This window comes from Sapajus apella, unplaced genomic scaffold (assembly GCF_009761245.1).
Source record: "Sapajus apella isolate SASKATOON/1434 unplaced genomic scaffold, GSC_monkey_1.0 scaffold31, whole genome shotgun sequence".
NCBI lineage: Eukaryota > Metazoa > Chordata > Mammalia > Primates > Cebidae > Sapajus > Sapajus apella.
The window spans coordinates 21969125-21989046 of NW_022436971.1; the positions used below are offsets into that span (position 1 = coordinate 21969125).

Below are 19922 nucleotides of genomic sequence, written 5' to 3' on the forward strand. Positions count from 1 at the left end.
CTCCACAGCCTGGGGCCTCCCCACAGTCTAGCTGAGGAGCCAGGGCTATGCTTCCTCCTGGCAGGTGTGAGGTGCCCTGGGGTGCAGAGAATACACTCCATCCATCAGATGCGAACTCCAGCAGCGTGGTGTTGGGGTGTTTCCTGGAGTAGTGGCTGAGGGGTCAGGGGTGCAGTTTGCTGACTGTCCAGCTCAGCACGCCATGGGAGCTAGCGGGGTCCCTGACACCAGGCAGCCGGTGGAAGCTGAGACAGAGGCCGAGCCAGCTGGGGGCTTTAGGGAGATGTGTCGGGCCCTCTGCACAGGCAGCAGGACCCTGGGCTCACTGTGGGCATCAAGGAGTGGGTGGTGGGGCAGCCAGGAGGAGCTGGGATGGAGGTCATGGGGGTCATCTCGGCGGGCAGAGCCTCAGGGCCCTGGGGTCGAGGGGAGTGGGAGCCTCCATGGTTCTGGATCCACACCAGCCAGAACTCTATGTTCCAGGGAAAACTGCTTTTAATGCTGACTTACACTCAACACTTCAAGGCCATGGAGCAGGGGAAACACCCTGTCCCATGCCCCACACCCTTGGAGGGTGAGGTTGGCAGGGCCAGCATCTGCCTAGCCCGTGGCAGCCTCAGTCCCCAGAGAGCAGCCATGGCTGCCTGGAACCGCTGGGCAGAAAGCCACACACTGACCATCGGCAAAGCAGGGCTCTTCTGCAGGGGCTTTTTCGTGTTGGGTTCTTTGGCGCCATCCAATAGAAACAGGACGGGAGCCACAAATGGGCTCCACATATGTAACTTCAAGTTTTCTAGTAGCCAAGTTAAATACGTTTGAAGGGCATCTTAATTTTAATAGTATGTTTCATCTAATCTGCTATAACCAAAATTCCTATCATTTTAACAAGTACTCAATATACAATTGTTACTGAGACTTTTACATCCGTTTAGAAGTGTTTCATCAAGTCTCTGCAGCAGCACGTCTCAGGTAGGACGTGCCACGTTCCCCACACTCAGCGGCGGCTCCCAGCCTGGGTGGCAGCGTGGTGTAGACCTGAGCCCTGGGCAGGACTCTTCCAGGTCCTCCTGGCCGAGCGCGGTGCCAGCCGGGCAGTGCACGCTGGGGGATCGTGGGCCGCGCTGGTCCTGGCTTGGCACTGTTGCTGTGACCCTCGGGATGTTGCCCAGCATCTTTTGGGGATGGTTTCTTTTCCGTAAGGTGCGAGGCGTTGTGAGCATTTCAGTTGTGTGCAGCGCTGGCCTCGTAACCTCGGGGACCCTCGGTCGTCAGCCAGGGACTGCACCCACCTGACACCCTAGGAAGTCAGGACTGCAGAAGCTGGTCCCTGGGGGACCTGCAGCAGATCCCGGGGTGTTCCTGGTGTGGCTGCAGTGCACCTGAGGCCTCCCGTCCTGAGCCCCATGCCGGCCCTGGGGCCAGGGCTGCTGGGCACCAGCCTCTCGGGGCCTCCAGAGCTGGCAGAAGGCACCGCCCTGCACAGCCCTGGGCCTGGCCGCGTGCAGTGTGGGCCCTGCTGTCCTGCCAGCGCTGCGGTTTACCGACTCAAACCAAAGGACATGCTGCGGGGACAGCGTGGGGCCCACAGGGCCTCAAATACCGACTCCGGCCCTTCACAGAGCGCGCGTCTGGAACACGCGTGGGGCGAGCAGGCAGCACATCCCAGCGCGGGGCTGCGGGCTTGCCGGGTGGGGACGGGGTTCAGGACTGGCTTGTGACTTCCTGCGAGGGTGACCCCACAGGACCTCGTGGACACGGGGGGGTTTAACGGCGCAGGAAGAACCGGAAGGATTCAGAGGCGGGAGGGACCCGCCCCGGTGGGCGGAAGTCAGGCTCCGCGGCTCCGGAGGCTGCTCCCCGCAGGCAGGCGCGCCCCATGTTCCCCGGCCATGGAGTCCACGTTATAAACTCGGTTACCGCAGAACGTTGTGTGAACAGTACTGTGTTCTCGAACGCACGCCGAGAACAGGCCGACGCAGCATTTGTGCAGCAGATGCCGACGCATGCAAGGGTTAGTCCGGCTCTTTCCGCAGTTCCGGAGGAGGACAGGAGAAGGCAGCATGGCTCCTGAGCGGGCTGGGCCAATTTCAGCCTGAGCGATGGTGACAGTAATGACTGCTAAGAAATGAGATCGCGACTTTTCACACGCAGAGCTTCATAAATGGCTGACCCTTCCTCCATTTCTGGGTGCTCAGGCTGGAGTGCACGTGATGGAGAGTGACAGGCCTTCCCTCCAATGCTCCTGTTCCTGCTGGAAAGTGACAGGCCCTCCCTCCACTGGGTGGACGAGCTGGAGAGTGAAGGGCCCTCCCTCCCATCCTTGATGCTCCTGCTAGAGAGATGGGCCCTCCCTCCACTCCTGTGCTCTTGCTAGAGAGAGATGGCCCACCCTCCAATCTGCACGTGCTGAGTGACAGTCCCTCCCTTCCCTGCTGGCCCTCTCTCCAATCCTTGGTGCACTGCTGGAGAGTGACAGGCCCTCCCTCCACTCCTCGTGCTCCTGCTGGAGGGCGACGGGCCCTCCCTTCAATCTTCGGTGCACGTGCCGGAGAGTGACAGGCCCTCCCTCCAATCCTTGATGCACGTGCTGGAGAGTGACAGGCCTTCCCTCCAATCCGTGTGCTCCTGCTGGAGAGCGACGCGCTTGCTGGAGAGCAGCAGGAGCTCGGCCTTAGGGTGTTCGGGACTCCGCCCAGTGGTTTTCTTTAGTGCCTGCCTAGACAGAGGAGCTCGACAGGCAGCACCAGGTTTATTCTCGCTCATTTATTCAAAGGAAAGGTACTGTGTTTGAAAATGCACCAGGCACTGGAGAGAAGAGAAAGGCGAAAGGACCTCGGGGCTGCCTGTAAGAGGCTCAAGGTGTGGCCGGGGGTGAGGCCGGGTAGCGGCACCCGCGCGGCGATGGAGGCCTGGCACCCACCGTCAGGGCACTGCCAGCCGCTGTGACTGGGATGGGGCTGGGGAGGGCGGGACGATTTCGGCTTACCAGCCTGCCCTCCGTGTCTAGTGGGAGCTGGGCACTGCTGTCCGCGTTCACGCACAGCTGGCCCGGGACAGCTCTGAGCCTCCGGCCTGGAAAGCACAGGCTCACTCATCATCCACTGGCAGTTCCCGCGAGATGCCCGCAGTGCGCTGCCACGTTTGTGCAGAGGAACAGCGTGGCATCTCACCCCTGAAGGCAGATTTGAAGGAAGACCCTCAAGGTGAAAGGCTTCTAATTACATCACCAGCTTTTCTGGACTGGAAAATAATAGTTTTTTTCTTTCTGAAGAGAAAGATTTTGAAACCTTCTCAGTGTCCAGCAGCCAAAACCTCTTTTTTCTTCTATTTTAATGCGTAATCTAGATTTCAGCAAATGAGCTGAGACTGTCTGGTAGATGCTGTGTTTGTATGTTTCTTAACAGAAATATGGCTTTGCCTTGTGCAGATGTTTATATCATAGTCCTTAAAATGAATTATATTTAAAGCTAGATATTTAGAGAACCCTTGTCAGAGTTCTCTCATAAAGTGAAGACATTTTTAGGTACTTTAAGTTCTTTAAAAGCAGGAATAGCTCTGTAAACGTGAAAGCAAAAGACCCGACTTTCAGACATGAAAGCACCCGTGAAAACCATGTGGCTGGCTTCAAAACTGCCCCCAGCCCGTGCCCGCCCCTTTTACGTGCTCTTCCTTTGCTTGATTATGCTCCTGGTTCCTGTTCCACTCAGCCACTCTCCCTGTGGGTGTATAAACTGCGGGAGAAAGCGTGATGGCCTCACCACCACCAGGCTGTCGCGTGTTCTGTGTCCATCAGGCCAAGGAGACTTGGATTAACGAGATCAATTCACTTAGTTTTGGCTTGTGGGGAGGGCAAGGGGAGCATGGGCGGCTTCGTCCGTGCTGTAAATCCCCTGCACGTACAGGCGCGTGTTGAGAGGGCCCTGCCACACCTCCCAGCTTTCTTCTGAGGATGTCCAGAAGGAATGAGCAAAGCAGGATGGCCTCCAGGAACAAAGGCCCCGAGGCTGACCCCAGATTTCCTGTGTCTACAAGCTGTGTTCTCCCAGCACGCCTGCCGCCTGCATTCATGAACAGTGGCTGAGCTGCAGGGATTGTGGGACTGAAGGCCAGCCAGCTGCGGGGAGCTGTGGCCTGGGCCGTGGCTTGGGATCAGGAAGACAGGCACCCAGACCTCAGTGAAGTAGGAGTTTTATTGAGTCCCTCCATGTCACATTAATGCATTAGCTTCATGGACAGTTTCAAAGACCGAGTCACACTGACGTCGTGGGCTGGGGTAAGCTAGGCCAGCTTGAGGCACTGCGTGTTAAAGCTATCCCCCTCCTTGCTGGCCACAGCCTCGAGCAGGGACTGTTTCTTCTGCATGCTCCGCGAGGACTCCAGCTCGTACATGGTGGTGAGGTTGAAGAGGACGCTCTCGTGCAGGTAGTGCCTGGGGTCCTGCTGCACCATGGCCTCCAGCTGCCGCAGGGAGTCCTTGAGCTTGCCCAAGTAGAGCAGACACACGGCAGCGTTGTTGTTGGCCTAGGGAGCAGCACACGCACAGGGTCAGCCACGCAACCAGGTTGGACACCCGCCCTCCAGGCTGCATGCTGGGCCCTGTGTCAGGAGTCTGCAGGTGGCACTGTTGGGCACAGCGCAGGCGGTCCCGCTGGGTCAGGTCCCCCAGTGGCCATGGCCACTGCCTGGCACCGGTGGACTGGAAAGCGAGAGTGTGCACAAGCCCGCAGGCCCCTGCTGAGACGTGTGGGTGCATGTTTCTGGTGTCTGTGACAGGCAGAGGGCGGGGGTCTGCGGCGTGAGTTCTTACCACTGCGTTTGCTGGATCCATCCTTAAGATCTCCGTGAAGAACCGGTGGGCTTCCGCGAAGTTATTCTGCCCGAGGTAAAGGAACGCTCTGTAACACAGGCGACGGTGGCAGTTAGTGGGGAAGGCCCAGGAGCTGCTGTCCCCCAGCAAAACCCACAGGGGCTCTGGACACCACACAGACCCAGCGTGTGACCCTGCGTGGCCTGGGGTTCCGGGTCTCCAGGCAGAGGTGGTGAGCTGCATTTTGTATTCAGGCTTGCAAATTAAGGATTAACTGCGATACAGTAAGTTCATCTAAATGACTTCCTGCTAAAAACGGACACCTGCTTCATTTCTGCTTTCTGATCTGGAGTGCAGGCTTTGCCCGGGGTGTGACTCCTCCTCACAAACGTGTGCCTGCACAGAGCTGTGCGCTGTCCCGCAGCACAGCAGAGCACGGTCCAGGACGGCCGTGGTGCCCTTACACACGCGCGCTGAAAATGGCGAAACGAGCGGTACTCCGGAGAACAAGGGTTAATGTCTCCGTGGAAATCAGCTTCTGTGACTAAAAGCACATCACCAAAATTCGGGAAACACCCGTGTACTTCCCGTGTCTCAGTTCTGAGAGACACAGGGCAAGAGAGGCAGAGAGAGGCGCTCTAGGGAGCTTTCCTGCTCCGTCAGCGGGGCTCACACTCCTCTGGGAAATAGAAAACATCTATTTAGTTTTAAAATATTTACCTGTTCATTAAAACCGTGATTTTACCCTGTAGTCCACCCGATTTCTGCGTTACTTTCTCAACGTCTTGAAAATATTTTTCAGCTGTTTTTATGTCGCCAATCTGCTTTGACAAAATCATTTCGTCAGTTTAGTTGACAAAAGAAATATGAAGTCTATACCCATATGTGTAGTTCCCTAATGGCACGTTAGAATATGAAGACGCGTGTGTGTCAGGCAGAGGGAAACCTGAGTGACCATTTAGTAATCATGACTTTTTGTAAGAAGACGAGACATTAACCGTACAGTGGAACGCCAACTCTCTATGTCAGAGACTAAGCTGCTAGTATCTGTGCCTTACTTGAAAGTCTTACGGTTTAGTAATTTCCACCTTTTGGAATGAATTCTGGCAGAGCATTAAGTAAAATAAAATGAATAATAAGATGAAGCATAAAATACTTAAAATATTGGTACAATATGAGCAGGCCCCAAGTCAACTTATGACTTATCTGTGGCTAGAAAAATGGTAGGTGCCATCACATTTGCAAATTTCAAAGTAACATTTTGATCAAATAATACAGAATTCTACTGTAAAAAACAAGCCAGATCAAACCCAAACGCAAACCCACCCTTACCGCATGTGTCAGGAACCCACGGCTGCCTGAAGCAAATGCAGCGGTAATGAGCAGGGCTGGCGGCCTAGGGGCCCTGGGGAGCGGAGAGCTGAGTGCCCTGCCCTGACTCCTGACCCCACAGCTTGGTTTTACAAAGGCAGACTCAGGCTTTCTTTCACCTCCAGAAGCATAAGGAAGGGAATATAGGATCTAGGGCTTACAGGAATAGGTAAAAATGGAAGAACAGTCCTGTTATGGCCCGGACAGCGCTCACGAGGGTGAAGACAGCTGCTTTGTGGCCGGGGGCGCTGCCTACGGGCGTCGGACTCTCCAGCAGCGAGCTCTGCATCACAGCCGCGATGGAAGCTGATAGAACGTTGTCCTTTGTCCCTAGAGAAACAAGCTGAAGGTGTGCTGCTCACCTCTGTGAGGAGGAGGCTGAGGGGATCGATCGCTCAGCAGTCTAGTTAACTCTTAGACTTCCTGGAAAGCATCTGTCCGGCATTAAAATAAGCCTGCACATTCTCAGAAGTCTGGCTGGGAGATGGTTCTCAGGGGTCTGTCGTGTTTCTGCATGTCTTCCAAGCACAGATGCTGACAGGGTTTTGTTCGAAGCATCCACACAAGGATGCCTGTTTAAAGGACAGCCTTGTGAGCTAAACGGCGTCCCTCTGGGGTGAAGGGCAGGCAGGCTCACCTCCCAGGAGCAAGGACTTGTTGTTCTAAGTTCAGGATCCCTCTCCAGCACACCCACTGCTGGCATCGTCAGGTCCTCGGTGAGGACCCTAAGGAATCAGGGCCGCATGTCCGGTGGAAACGCCACTCTGGCCATGCTGCTGCTGCTCTGAGAAATCTCCTTCATCCCTGACCTAGGAATCTCACATGTTTTGCCAGCATCCAGGAAAATGGCAGCTAACTCCACAACTGGCACATAGAGTAACATCTCAGGCCCTTCACAACTGTTGGTATTACCCCACAAAAGAAGTACCGTACGAGGAGGGAGAAAAACGAAACAGAACGAGACACAAAACGCAGGTGTGCACACACCACACACAGTGGCCCCTGTCCACCGCGGCCCTCGCCTGCGCAGTCTGAAGCGTCTCAAGTCTACTACTGTGGACTTCTCACTTGCTGGCTAAAAAGAAACCAGAGGCCGTGTGGACTCCACTACGTGGCCCTCAGCTCCCACAACTGGGTGTCCTGCATTCATGAAGGTCCTGTTTAACAGGACAGTGTTTGATATGGATCTGAAGATGATGAGAGCTCATCATCAAGACCCATCAAAATTAACACATGCTGATGGCTGTGGAGAATGTTTCAGACGCAGCTCTCCTTGCCCTCGTTAACAGCCTGTGCTGCAGATGCTGTCACCAGCTTTGCTTTCCAGATCAAAGAGTGAGGCTTGGAAAGATGAGGCAATTTTCTGAGGTCACACAGCTAACACAGAACATGTGGGGTCGACACCCAGGCCTGTCCAACGCCGAGACCACGTGCCGATCCTCCACACGGCAAGGTCTCATGGGGCTGGCACGGGGCTTTACTGAAACAATGTCTCCGAGGAAGACCACAGAGCCATCTTGGGATATTCTTTGCTACCCACTGATTTTCCTGATGATTGAAAAGTAAGTTGATATTTTCAGAATTATTAAAATGTAATTAGGATATAAAATCCTACCGATTTCTAAAAGTTAGGAGCAACTGAAAAAATTAAACGTAAAAAGGCAAGTAAAAGTATTCCGGAATACGTAGAAAACAAATCAGCAAAAGACACTATTAAAAAGAAAAAACAGTGGCTCACACCTCTAATCCCAGCCCTATGGGAGGCCAAGGTGGGAGGATTGCTTAATCTCAAGAGTTCAAGACCAGACTGGGGAACAAAGTGAGACCCTGCCTCTACAAAAAAAAAAAAAAAAAAAAGCCAGGTGTGGCCTAAGCGTCTGTGGTCCCCAGCTACATGACAGCCTGAGGCAGGAGGATCTCTTAGCCCAGGAGTTTTGCAGTGAACCATAATTGTGCCACTGGACTCCAGCCTGGGAGACAGAGCAAGACCTTGCCTCAAAAACAAAAACCAAAAAATAATAAGTGTACAAACTAAGCCAGAAAAAGAAAGCATAAACAAACAGCAATGTAAAAGGAGAAATAATTACAGGTGGAAACAAGGACATGGAAGTAATGGTAAGAGCACTGTCTTTATTCTGTGCAAATCCATGACAAAGCAGGGGCCAAACACAGGTGGCTTTCTAGAAAACTCTAAATTACCAAACCTGCTTTTGAGAAGTCACCCGTACACACACAAACCAGACACCAACGTCACTTACAAACACAAAACCCAGGCAGTGCAGCCCGGAGCACCACCCTACTGCTTCTGTGCTGTGTTCCTGTGGCAGAAACCTGAGCTGTGCGCAGGGTCTGGCTCTCCCCTCCTTGGGAGCTGTGACGGTTCATACTGAATGTCAACTTGACTGGATTGACGGATGCAAAGTACTGTTCCTGGGTGTGTCTGTGAGGGTGCTGCCTAAGGGGATGGCCATGTGAGTCACGGGGCTGGGGGAGGCAGACGCACCCGCATTCTGGGTGGGCCCCAGTGCAGCCAGAATAAAGCCAGCAGAAGCTGGAAGAGGAGACGTGCCACGCCTCCCGGAACATCTTTCCGCCATGCTGGGTGCCTCCTGCCCTCCAACACCAGACTCCAGGTTCTTCAGCTTTTGGACTGTTGGACGTACACCAGTGATTTGCCAGGGGCTCCCAGGCCTTTGCCACAGACGGAAGGCTGCACTGTTGGCTTCCCTGCTTCCGAGGTTTTGGGACTCGGGCTGGCTTCCTTGCTCCTCGGCTTGCAGACGCCTATTGTGGGACTTCCCCTTGTGATCCTGATGAACTCCCCTCCATATGTGCACCTCTCCTGTGAGTCCTGTCCCTCTAAAGAGCGCTGACTGATACAAGCACTGAGGGGTGGGGGGGGCCACGGGTGTGGCCTGGGCTGGGTCCTCCCCTCCGGCAGCAACCTGGAGGGCACAGGTTCCAGACGATGGGGCCACAGGAGAGGGCAGCCTGGGTCGAGAGCCAGTGCGTGGAGGGAGCGCCCGGCACAGCTGCTGGACCCCTGGGACTCTGCCAGGGCAGGCAAGGCCGCTGCCTCCCAACCCAGCTGATGTCTTCTCGACTGCTCTGTTCTGCACCTGGCAGCCCTCCTGGTGGCGAACAGAGCTCCAGTTCTCAGCTCTTCACCTGCTTCTCTGCCACAGCTCTGGGATTCCTCACCACCTTGGTGGCACAGAAGCCATTACAAATGGGCAATGGCCGTTTTAAAGCATCCTCAAGGCAGAGTGTCCTGTAGCCCGTGGCTGTGAGCTGTTTCATGGAGAGGAAGGCAAGAAGGATTCTTCTCTGTAGTGTGGGCGTCAGATGACTTTAAACCATCCAAAGACAGCAGAGCTATTTTCACAGCCACATTAGGTTGTCAGATGGTATCAAATCTGTAGTTAGCTAGAAATCCTAGTTCTTTTCATATTTACTGCTGATAAACTTGAGTCACAGAAACCTAGGTCTGAAAGTGATACAGAAAACTCATTTCAGCTGGGCCCAGTGGCTCATGCCTGTAATCCCAGCACTTTGGGAGGCAGAGCCAGCAGGATTATTTGAGGCCAGGAGTTTGAGATCAGCCTAGGCAACACAGCGAGACCTCATCTCTACAAAAAACTTGGCTGGGCGTGGTGGTGCATTCCTATAGTCCCAGCTACTTGGGACGCCGAGGCAGGAGGACTGCTTGAGCCCAGGAGGTCACGGCTGCATTTGTGCCCCTGCACTCCAGCCTGTGTGACAGAGCCTGTCTCCAAACAAAACAAGCCACCAAAAAGGCGCCACCCCAAACCCACACAGAAAACTTGTTTAAGCCTAAATTTTTATGTTATAAAACATGTTTATCAGAAAAACTGTTACATTTCAACTGGGCAGATCCCCTCAGGCTAATGTACAGAAACGAACAAAAGCAAGATGCAGTCGATTTCCGAACACCTAGCTTCTCTTCCATGTTTTTGAGCTCTCCTTCCCCAGCTCCTCCTCCCGCCCCACTGTGAGCCCCGCAGAGCCGGCCCCAGGGGTCCTCACCTTTCCTCAGACCCTCCCTCACCTGCTCTCTCTGCAGAACCCGAGGGCCTGCTGGGAACCAGGCTGGCTGTCAGTGCATAAATTTGGCTGCATCCGTGCAGAAGCCTCCTCTACTAGACAAGCTCGACCTTGGCTTCCTTCTCTGTCCTTGTAGAATCCAGTGTGAGCAAGAATCCTGCTAAATCAGTTTAGGAAAAATCCCCGCCCTCCGTGTCTGGGCACCTGGGGCTCCGACCACTCTGGCCGGCTGTCAGCAGTGACCCTATCCAGTCTGCTTGGCCAGAAACCTCTTCCTAACGCTTCCTCTGGATAATTTCCATCCGCTGACGCTGACCCTGACCCTGACGCCGTCCTTGGTTGTAAATTCCCACCTGTCCTCCTTGAAGTCGGAGTTGCATCCAGGCTGTCCCCTTCTGCATGGAAGTGCCATGAATCATTTTTCTTTTAGTAAGCGTTCCTTATAATTCTAGATGTAAGTCTCTTTTTGGATACAGGTTTTGCAAACAATCCCTCCTGTTCTGTAGGCTGTCTTCTTACCTTTCTTTATGGTTTAAAGCACAGCAGCTTTCAGTTGTGGTGAAATCCCATTTACCTCTTTTTTGTTTTGCTTGCACTCTGGTGTCACATCCAGGATGATGAGGCCTGACACGGTGGCAGCAGCCGCTGGACGCTCTCCCCACCCTTTCCCTGACCGCGGCCGGCACCCTCCACGCCTCAGGCTGGCAGCCAGCAGTCAGTCTCTTCTTTTCCTGTCTGAAGGTCTCTGTTGAGCTGATGCACAGGAACCTGCATGTCTTCAGACTACAAGCTGAGGGATTCTGGTACATGGCCGTGTGCATAAAACCACCCTCCTGGTTGAGACAGTCAAGGTGCCTGCACCCCGCTGGGAGCTGTGTCCCTCCGTGAAACATGCTGAGGTCTTTCCCAGCTTAACAGCGCCTCCCTGGCCTGCCCTTCCTCTCCTCCACTGCAGCGTCTCCCACCCTGCCCTGGGTCCCTGCCCTCTGGGAACTGGGTCAGAGGTGACCTTGGTTCTTGTTGAAGTCCTCTCAGCCACAGTGTTGACTGGTCCTGCATCCCGTTCCCCTTCATCCTGCCTGGGGTGGCTGGTTTATCCCAGACTTCCCACCACTCCCGTGGTGGCTGAGGTTTTCTCCTGCCTGATGACCTTCGGCTCTGCCCTTCAGTCCAGGACACTGAGGCTTGGGACTGACCATGACACTGTAGAACTGCCCTATGCTCAGCTGCTCCCACACCACGCACACGCCCCTTGTCTGTGCTTGGCTGCTGCCCTCCAAGCTGCTTTCCCAGTCCAGTGCGGTCCTCTAAGACCCACGTCCAAGTGAGGACCCTCTAAGACCCAAGTCAAGAGCTTCTGAGGAGGCGGAATCTACGTGGGAGTGAAGTAGTTTGAAGAAGTATGAAATAACTCTGCTTCTGTTGGAAGATCGATTGCTTCTGCCCTTCCTTAATTGAGATCCTTATGTGAGAAACTCCTCTGGAATACAAATGTCTCAAATCTCGCTTACAACACAGATTTCTTTCAGAAGTGGAAATTCCCGTGTGGCCCCACTCTCTCTCCTCCTGACCCCAATGCCCTTCTGTGTGGAAGGCGCCGGAGCTCTAGGGAGGCTCTGTGTGATGAAGATGAACGGACTGTGGGAGTGGCCATCGCAGGCATGTGAGTTTTCCACAGACAGCTGTCACCTGGCTGGCGGGTTCACCCCTTCTGAGAACACTGTCCCTGCACCTCTTCTTTGTGTTTAAAATTTTGCATTGAATGTAGGTGGCTCTAAAATATGAGTGAAAAATGGGAAACTCACTCATCACACCAGCAGCTGCCAGGTTGGACGAGAAGACACACTGGTGAATGCCAGGGACAGCACAGGTGCCCTCACTTTGTGAGAGGGCTCTGAGGAGCACACTTCCCATTTTATTATTTCAGAACGTATTCCACTTTTGAATAGCAATCCTTGTTCTTTCTAAGAAATGCATAGCATAATTCTGGGCACTGAGCAAAGGGTCACAAATGGCTGTGTTCTTGGAGGGCAGAACCTGCCTCCTTCATCTTTCTTCTGAGATCCCGCATCTTCAACAACACGCTGACCCGCCGAAGCAGGAACTTAGCGGGGCTGGGTTTTCTGGACGTGTAGAGACGCAGGCAATGTGAGGCTGCAGGAGGGGTCCCACAGCGTCATGGCACATGGTGTCTTAAGAGATATCCCAGATGGCTAAGTATTGCAATCTTCATTTCCTTTAGAAAAACATGGAATTCAGCAACTTTGTTCTTCAGCAACAATAAAAATATCAGTGAGAGAGGTCTAGTAACGAATTGGCAAGGGATGCAGATGGAATGGCCCTTGTTTGGGGCTTCAGTGAGTCTGGTCAGCCCATGTGCCTGTCTTTCTCCCCATTCTCCTTTGGCGAAAGCTCCTGCCCAGAGGCAGCGTCCCCATCCCCTCCTGGGGTCCTGAGAACAGCTAACGCCGAGGGCTTCCCCCGTGGCCAGTTTAGCACATTTTCTTTGCTGGATGGGGGACTTAAAGCATGCTGTGGAAGCTCAGCCTCCCTCCTGAGCTCCAGCCTCATTGCCAGAGCCCTCAGTGTGGTCGAGCCAGTGGCTCCCACTGGAAGGAGAGGCACTTCCAGATGCAAAAGCAATTCCAGCATCTACTTCTCAAATTGTGCAAAACATGGCTCGGAAATAAAGCTTCTGAGATCATCTCCAGGGCAGTGAGGAATGTGAGCAGGCCTGGGGTACTATGTTACTATGAAAACCAGAGGACACATGTCAGGCACCCTGGAGGTCCCGGCCACGTGGGGCTTTCTCACAGGTAACAAGGGTTGCTGCAGGCATCCCAGGGCCGGCAGGAGCCGATGGTCACAGGGCAGCTCACGCGTCATGCATCTGTGCCTGTCCCGGGTTATTCAATGACAGTCATCGGCTGTGCCCCATGCAAGGGGCCCATGGGAAGGGCTGTCCTCTAACACCATCCTGTGTCCTGTGAGGGCTTCCACAAGCAGGCAGCGTGCAGGAGACAGTGTGCGCATGTGTGCAGATGAGTGTCAGTGCCTGTGTGAGCCACTGGGTGGGGGAGAGGAGAGGACCAGTGGTTTGTTGAGGGTGCGGACCCTGAGTTCGCAGAGGCCCTCTTCGAATTCTGGCTCCCCCATTATCTACGTGGCCTCCTGTAGCCGGATCTCACTGAATCAGGGACCTGTTTGCTGCTGTGTAAAACAGGCCAGACCCACCATGGGTTAAATGCTCAGCGCAGGGCCTGGCTCACGGTGCGTGGGTGCCTGTGGAAGGTCCATGCTGCCCCCTCAGCCGTCCCTCGCGCGGGTGCCTGTGGAAGGTCTGTGCTCCCCCTCAGCTGTCCCTCGCTCGTGCCTCTTTCCCCTGGCCCAGATTTGGGACGTGACCTCAGAAGACCGAGAGCGAGGGGCGGAAGCTGCCCTGTGCTCGGCTGCAAGCTGGGACTGACGGAGAGAGGGCAGGACTCAACGCTCCCCGTGACCTTCCTGTCGCCAAATATTCCAGGACAAGGCATTCCAGCTTCAAGGCCATTCTTAGCAAAGGGCGTCCTGTCCCAGGTTGTGCCTCACTGAGACCACTGTTCACGAAGTCTGGACTTTCCTCTGTCCAGCAAACATGATCCGAGGCCTCTTCCAGGCAAAGTGTCAGCGGGTGACCGTCACAGGCTGCACTGAACTAAGACTCCTCGCGGTTTCGTCAGAGCTGTTCTGACTGCAGCAGGACAGGTCGGCTGCCAGGACACTCGATGCGGGTTCACACTGAGCGACAGGCGGATCTTCCCACAGTCACGCCGGAGCGCCTGGAAGGAACCAGCCCTCTTCATGGTCACACACATCTGAAATGGACTGTTTTCTGCACTCTTTCTTATAGTAAAATGACTCAAAGCAAACACTCGCCCGCCCAAGCAAGACCTCCTATCACAGGGCGTTCTCACTCCTGGCTCACACCTGACCGCGCACAGGTACCTGCAGGGCGATCCGTCCAATGCCACTGAGCAGCTGGGGCTGCTGCTCTGGGTAATACGTGATGACCGAATGATAGGCCTCCACGGCGAGCACGTAATCCTGCGGGAAGAAAGACACGCTGAGAACAGCACTGTGGGCTTCACACATTCAGAGAAGCATGAGCATGTACAGATGTGGTGTGGAGAGGACACACTGGCACGCGGGCTGGCGGAGAGGCTGGACACCAGCGCGGGGTGCTCGGCCGCCCGCCTGACTGCAGTCAGGCTGGGATTCTGAGCCGTGTGTGTTGGGCAGGCAGTGTCCTGCCTGTCATGGGGGCTGTTGGGGTTTAGCTGGGCCTGAGGGGTCTGTTTCCTGCTTCCAGCTTCTAAACAGCAACTCGTATTTCACTCGGGCTGCACCTCCTTCTGCCCTGACAGTTACGTGAATCGGCGAACTCTGTCTCAGCTCCATCCTCCAAACACATAAGCCAAAATTTTAAAGCGCCTCTTAAACATTTTCTATGCTAGAAACTAAGGTCAAATCTTTAAATGTAAAGAAAACTCACAAAACAGCTTTGCCGGGGATGAGTATGGCGACCGAGGTGGCCCCTGCAGAGTGTGTGTGACTGTCGTCTGCTCTGTGGAGACAGCTACGGGGAACATCTAGGCGCGCTCTGCCGGCCGCTGTGCTCAGGCATCTGCTTTCTGCGAAGGGCCTTCTCTGGATCCCCCACGGAGCCTCCTGTGCCTGCCCAGGGGTGTGCCCTACTCTGCCCTGTCTGTGGTGGCCTCTGGCTGATGGCCTCTCCTCAAGGGCAAGGTCTGGCAACACCGTTTCACTGTCCATCTGCCCAATCACGCCCACCCATCACAGGCACTTGGTGGAGACTGAGTGGGCCCAGTCACCCTTTCCAGGTGTGAGCAAAGTGGTCTCAGAGCAGGGAGGTCTTGCCTGAGTCACGTGGGACATGGTGGAAGCTTGTCTCAAGCCCCCACAAATCCGGACTCTGCAGGACAGTGATCACCACATTCACTGAGCGAGCTCTGCGCAGCGGCCCTGCACTAAATGCTTCCCTGCATTCTGGCACGGAGCTCTAAGCACGCGGTCAGCAGTAACTATGGCCGCCAATGGTGTTTTTCTTCTTAATTACTCACCGTAAAATCCCAGAAGGTACTTTTATTTCTTTACTCTTCTACAAGTTCCATTTCCTCCAAACTGGGACTGGAGTTACTAGCTTGCTAATTGGGATGTTACAAAGAAAGACAGACAAGTACAATTCCAGTTTGGTAGGAAGAAAAAAAAAAGACTCTCTCCAGTCTAGTACCTTCGAGTATAGCTCATTAAAACTAATTTTATTCAAGGCCCGATGCTCATGAGGGGCCAGACAGCACACGCCTCGGTCTCCTTCCCACGCCTTCCTGCTGCCTGCCACTGCTGTCTCGTGTTTTTTTTTGTGTGTGTGTGTGCGCGTGCGTGTTTGTGTGAGAGAGAACCCCCTTGCACAGGGGAGGGCTTTGTGACCTGTTACGGGGGCACTCGGGGTGGCCAAGCTTGTGGTTGGGATGGACATGACACCCCTGCTGCGGGGCCTGTGCAGCCTGGGCTGGTCCCGCCCTGAGAAGTTTAGGGGAGCAGCCCTGCCTTCCAACAGGGGCTGCACCCACAGCCTAGCCCCAGCTTGGAGACAAGCAGTAGCTACCCCTCTTGGCTTCTCTGGGGAAGGCAGTGGGCTTCTGAGCACCCACCATACTGAGCAGTGTGTTCTAATCCCACACATGCCCCCACCTTTGGTTTCAAGTAGACAAAAGGCGGGCTTTGACCTTCTTGTTATTAGCCCGGCAGTGTCACTGGGTCATTCCCATGCTGCACTCCCACTGCTGATGCTCCAGGCTGAGTGCGCAGGGTGGGCCATGGCGGGGTGCAGTACCTGCTGCTAGTGGGCGACCCTGTGGCCAGCCGCACCCCCCTAACCACTCTTTGAGTGCTCGGGGCCAGGGGTCAGTGTTTCTGAAGATAATCTAACATAACAAAGGACAGGTTTTTAAAAAACCAAGCCATGATCCTTGATGAGAAAAGTTATTTTAGGCATGGCTCTCCTGGAAGAGCAGGTGTAGGGGGTTGGGAGCCATGTGAGGAGGCCGGATTCCAGGCTGGGGGGCAGGTGGCAGAGAGGGGATCTCGGGGGCCCTGCACCGGCCGGCAGCCACTCCCACCAGCTCAGCGACAGCAGTGCTCGCCAGTCCTGCAGGTGTGGGCAGGATGTGAGTCCAGGCTGCAGAGGGGAAAGAATCCTGGCGACTTCAAGGAGCCCATCATCAAGTAAACCAGACGAGGAACTGGGACTGTGTCAGAAAGTTTCCTCAGGTTGACTGTTATTCAATGACTTCGTTTAAAGAAGACAGAGGAGACACAGCCCTTTTCAGGGAAAATGGCCAAAAGCAGCTCTGTAGAGAGGGCTTAACCTACTCTCCAGATCATGTAGATTTGGCTTTGGAAAGGACACGAATGACTTGCTTCCAGGGATAAGGCTATTTTGGCTCAATCTTCACCATTTCTTCTCAGCAGCCACACGTGTTTAGTGGCTGTGAAACTAGACTGACAACCTTTCTGCCACCAGAAAGGACTCGTGCAGTGTCATCTCAGCAAGACAGAAGGTAGCTGATGCATGACTTGCGGAGCCACAGCGGGTGGTGAGGTGCGGGGTGGCGAGCTGCGGGGACGCAGCCGCAGGAGGGAAGTGGACGCCCAGGAGTGCCCGGGAGGGGACGGCCAGGCCATCTAAGGTGGTGGGCACCTACATCCATGTGGCCTGCCAGTGCAGCCGCCCGAAGAGAGTGACCTTTTCAATGCTTAATAATACATGCCACTGTGCATTACAGCATATCATGCAGATATCCAGTGCTAAAATGAATATGTTCATCGTTAAGAAGTTAAATTGATATTTATTTCAATGCAATAAAAATGTTATTCAAGATAATTAAATGGCTGATTAAATAACTCATTGTTAGCCCATACACGTCATTTAATTAACCGGATACCCTTATTATTGAGACCACTCACTGTTGCAATACCCTGCAAGCCCACTAGATGGCAAGAGCGCGCATATGCTTGGGTTGGCTTTAATTGCAAATTATTTACTGCTTTTTTTAACTCATGAAAATGAAAGCTTAAGCTCAACTTTCAAATTAAATCACGTCCATTGTAAAAGTATGTCTGAAATGCAGTAATACGTTCTGTAGTGAGCCCCAGCAATACCGGAGGAAGACTCACATTTGGAGCCTGCTGGTGCTGTTCCCGCTACAGCGGAAAGCCCGTTCCACCATTTTCTATTCATGTGCCTTAAAACGCAAATAAGAGCTGCCAGTGGAACAGGGAACTTTCCTCCCTGGGGAGTTTTAGCCCCATGATTAATGAAAATCAGCCCTGTGAATTTATAATTTGTTCTTCCTGTCTTTGCATAGGAACGTTCTGGCAAGCTGGTGACTTTCAGGTGAAGCTGACAGTGTCCTCAGCAGGCAGAGGCCTACTGCGGACTGCCCAGGCTGCCAGGTGGGGGTATCAGGGCTGGCCACAGGCAGCACTGGGAGACCACAGGCAGCCTGTTTTGGGGGGCAGGGGGGTCAGGCTGGGTGCTCCGGGGTCACCTCGCACCTTCCAGCATGGAGGCCTGGGGCAGGGGAGTGGGAGGGCCTACTTTTCACTCACTCAGAGGTGGGCAATCTCTGCTGCAGAAGCCAGAGGGTGCTGGAGAGGGAAGGGGCCTGGAGAGGGAAGAGGGCTAGGTAAAAGGGGGGCAAGGACTAGAACCAAGTGACTGTGCGGGCACCTGATCTCAGTGGGAATATCTCAGGGGTGGCAACAGAAGTCAAACCTGCTCTGACTAAAACCAGAGAACTTAAAAACCATAATTTCCTTTATCTAGTGTGTTGAAGGAAGGAAAGAGCTGTGTGAATGCTAGAGCTGGAAGGGATTTCAGCAATTTCAGTTCTACGCCCTTATTTTAAAGGAGGAGGCTGAGGCTTGCAGCAGTGTGAGGCTGCGTCACAGTCGCTTGCTACTGAGGACAAACAGGACGCCCTGAGTCTCCCTGTGCGTCCAGCCCCATGCTGCTGCAGAGCTGCAGAGGCACTGGCCCTGCACTAGAGCTGGGGTGCGGGCTGCATGTCTTCCTGATGGAATGCCTGAACTGCTGATGGCTGTGAATCTACACCCACACTCAGCCCGCTCAAAGCAGTGCCCGGGGTCACAGTGACCTCTGAGGATGCTGTGGGGTCTGTGCATAAAGCAGGGCTGCCACTTCAGGACTCATGACAGAGCCCGTGAGCACAGTTCTCCACCTGGTAAATTGCCTGCTCTGCCTTTCTGAAAATCAAGCTCAGGAATGACCTTGGCTGCAGGAAAGCCACGTGGGTGTGGGAGGAGTTATGATCGCTGCCTTAGAACAGCCCAAAAGGTGTTATGAGTGCTGCTCCCGGCCACCTGCTGCTGACTGATGCTTGCAGCCCTTCCCAGGGCCCACAGCTGGCTGCAGGGCTACCAGCTCCCACATAGCACCCTGACACCCAGTGTGGGAGGTGAGCCAGGCATGGGGTGTGTTCCAAACAAAGAGAGGAGCCAAAAACACCGTGGCACAGGCTGGTGAGCCAGGAGACGCGGAAAAACAAATGACAGCCTCAGTTCAGCTCCTTGATTTCTAAGCTGTTTCCCTGGGGGCTGAGAGCTCTGGTGTGATGTCCTAAGCAGGGGGTCTTGTGGGAAAGCCTGTGTTCAGGTGTTGTGATCATCAATCATAAATTCAAAACCAAGAGGCGAAAAAACACCCTCCAGGGAGAACAAAGGACACCTTTTGGGGATGGAATTCAGAGAAAAACGGGGGAAGATGGACAATGCTTTTCATTAAATCATTTAGACCCACGTTTCAATAATGAAATCTGATCATGTAAATTCTACCTTCTGTTGAAATTTCCTGCAGTAGAAATGAAAGTAAACATAGCCCCGGAATGTGCCACTGGGCTCCCTGTTAAGCTGGCACTTAGCTGGCTTCTCTGCACAGCAACCGCTTCCCGTCCCTGCCAGCATCTACTATACCGGCGGCTCCCTCGAGGCTCCCTCCGACCCCCCTCTTCCAGACCACACGGCAGCCCTGCTCGGCCACCCACGTACCTTCATCAGGAGCAGACAGTTTGCCATGGAGTACATCACCCGGCCCAGACGTGACCTCCACAGCCGGATAGAGGCTACAAGGTAAGAGCAGCCTGTGAGTGCACAAATAAATTGGAGGCTCTTTCCAGCCATCAATTACCAGGTCCTGTGAATTCTGATTTAACCTGAAAAGATCCCTCTTGTTAATGCCACTGGATTCTGGCCTGGAATGTTAAATTCGCTGCAGGCTGCACTGAGGTGGAAAATGCAGCACTTGCATTGGGACCAGGGTGGCTTTGGGAAGAGACCTTCGGCATCAAGGAGGCAGCAGTGAAAACCAGGAGGGTGGCTGGTCAGCACTGGCCCAGACACAAGTCCAAATGGCCCAGACACAGGCCAAACGGCCCAACTAGGAGCCCCGCTGCCAAAGCCAGAACCCTGAGCAAAGGAGCAAAGCTGACAGAAACGACGACACTGCCTGCAGCTCGACAGGCCGGGAGGGCCACTGGCCAGGGTGGCCGCCGGCCTCTCGCAGCTGCCCCATGAGAGGCCACCCGGAAGGCCCCACCCA

The 19922-nt window shown here is 54.2% G+C and overlaps 1 protein-coding gene and 1 long non-coding RNA gene across 6 annotated transcripts in view; both read right to left on the reverse strand.

Annotated features, from left to right (window-relative positions):
• Positions 1-829: 829 nt before the first annotated feature.
• LOC116562089 lies at positions 830-2726 on the reverse strand. Its single transcript, XR_004273757.1, has 2 exons — positions 2585-2726; positions 830-2248 (listed from the first exon to the last, which is right to left on the reverse strand). It is a non-coding gene; the product is annotated as an uncharacterized LOC116562089 (long non-coding RNA).
• Positions 2727-4171: 1445 nt separating this feature from the next.
• The window catches only part of TRAPPC12 (trafficking protein particle complex 12), a 93806-nt gene continuing 78055 nt past the window's right edge, over positions 4172-19922 (reverse strand). For 4 of the 5 annotated variants that reach the window (XM_032294247.1, XM_032294249.1, XM_032294248.1 and 1 more), the window contains 5 exons: positions 19373-19446; positions 14228-14326; positions 5528-5628; positions 4808-4895; positions 4172-4521 (listed from right to left, as the gene is read on the reverse strand). In XM_032294247.1, the coding sequence (XP_032150138.1) occupies positions 4279-4521; positions 4808-4895; positions 5528-5628; positions 14228-14326; positions 19373-19446 (605 nt within the window). In that variant the 3' untranslated portion in view covers positions 4172-4278. Of the gene's footprint in view, positions 4522-4807; positions 4896-5527; positions 5629-11734; positions 11746-14227; positions 14327-19372; positions 19447-19922 lie in introns of those variants that run through there. The other variant, XM_032294250.1, reaches the window with a different exon arrangement.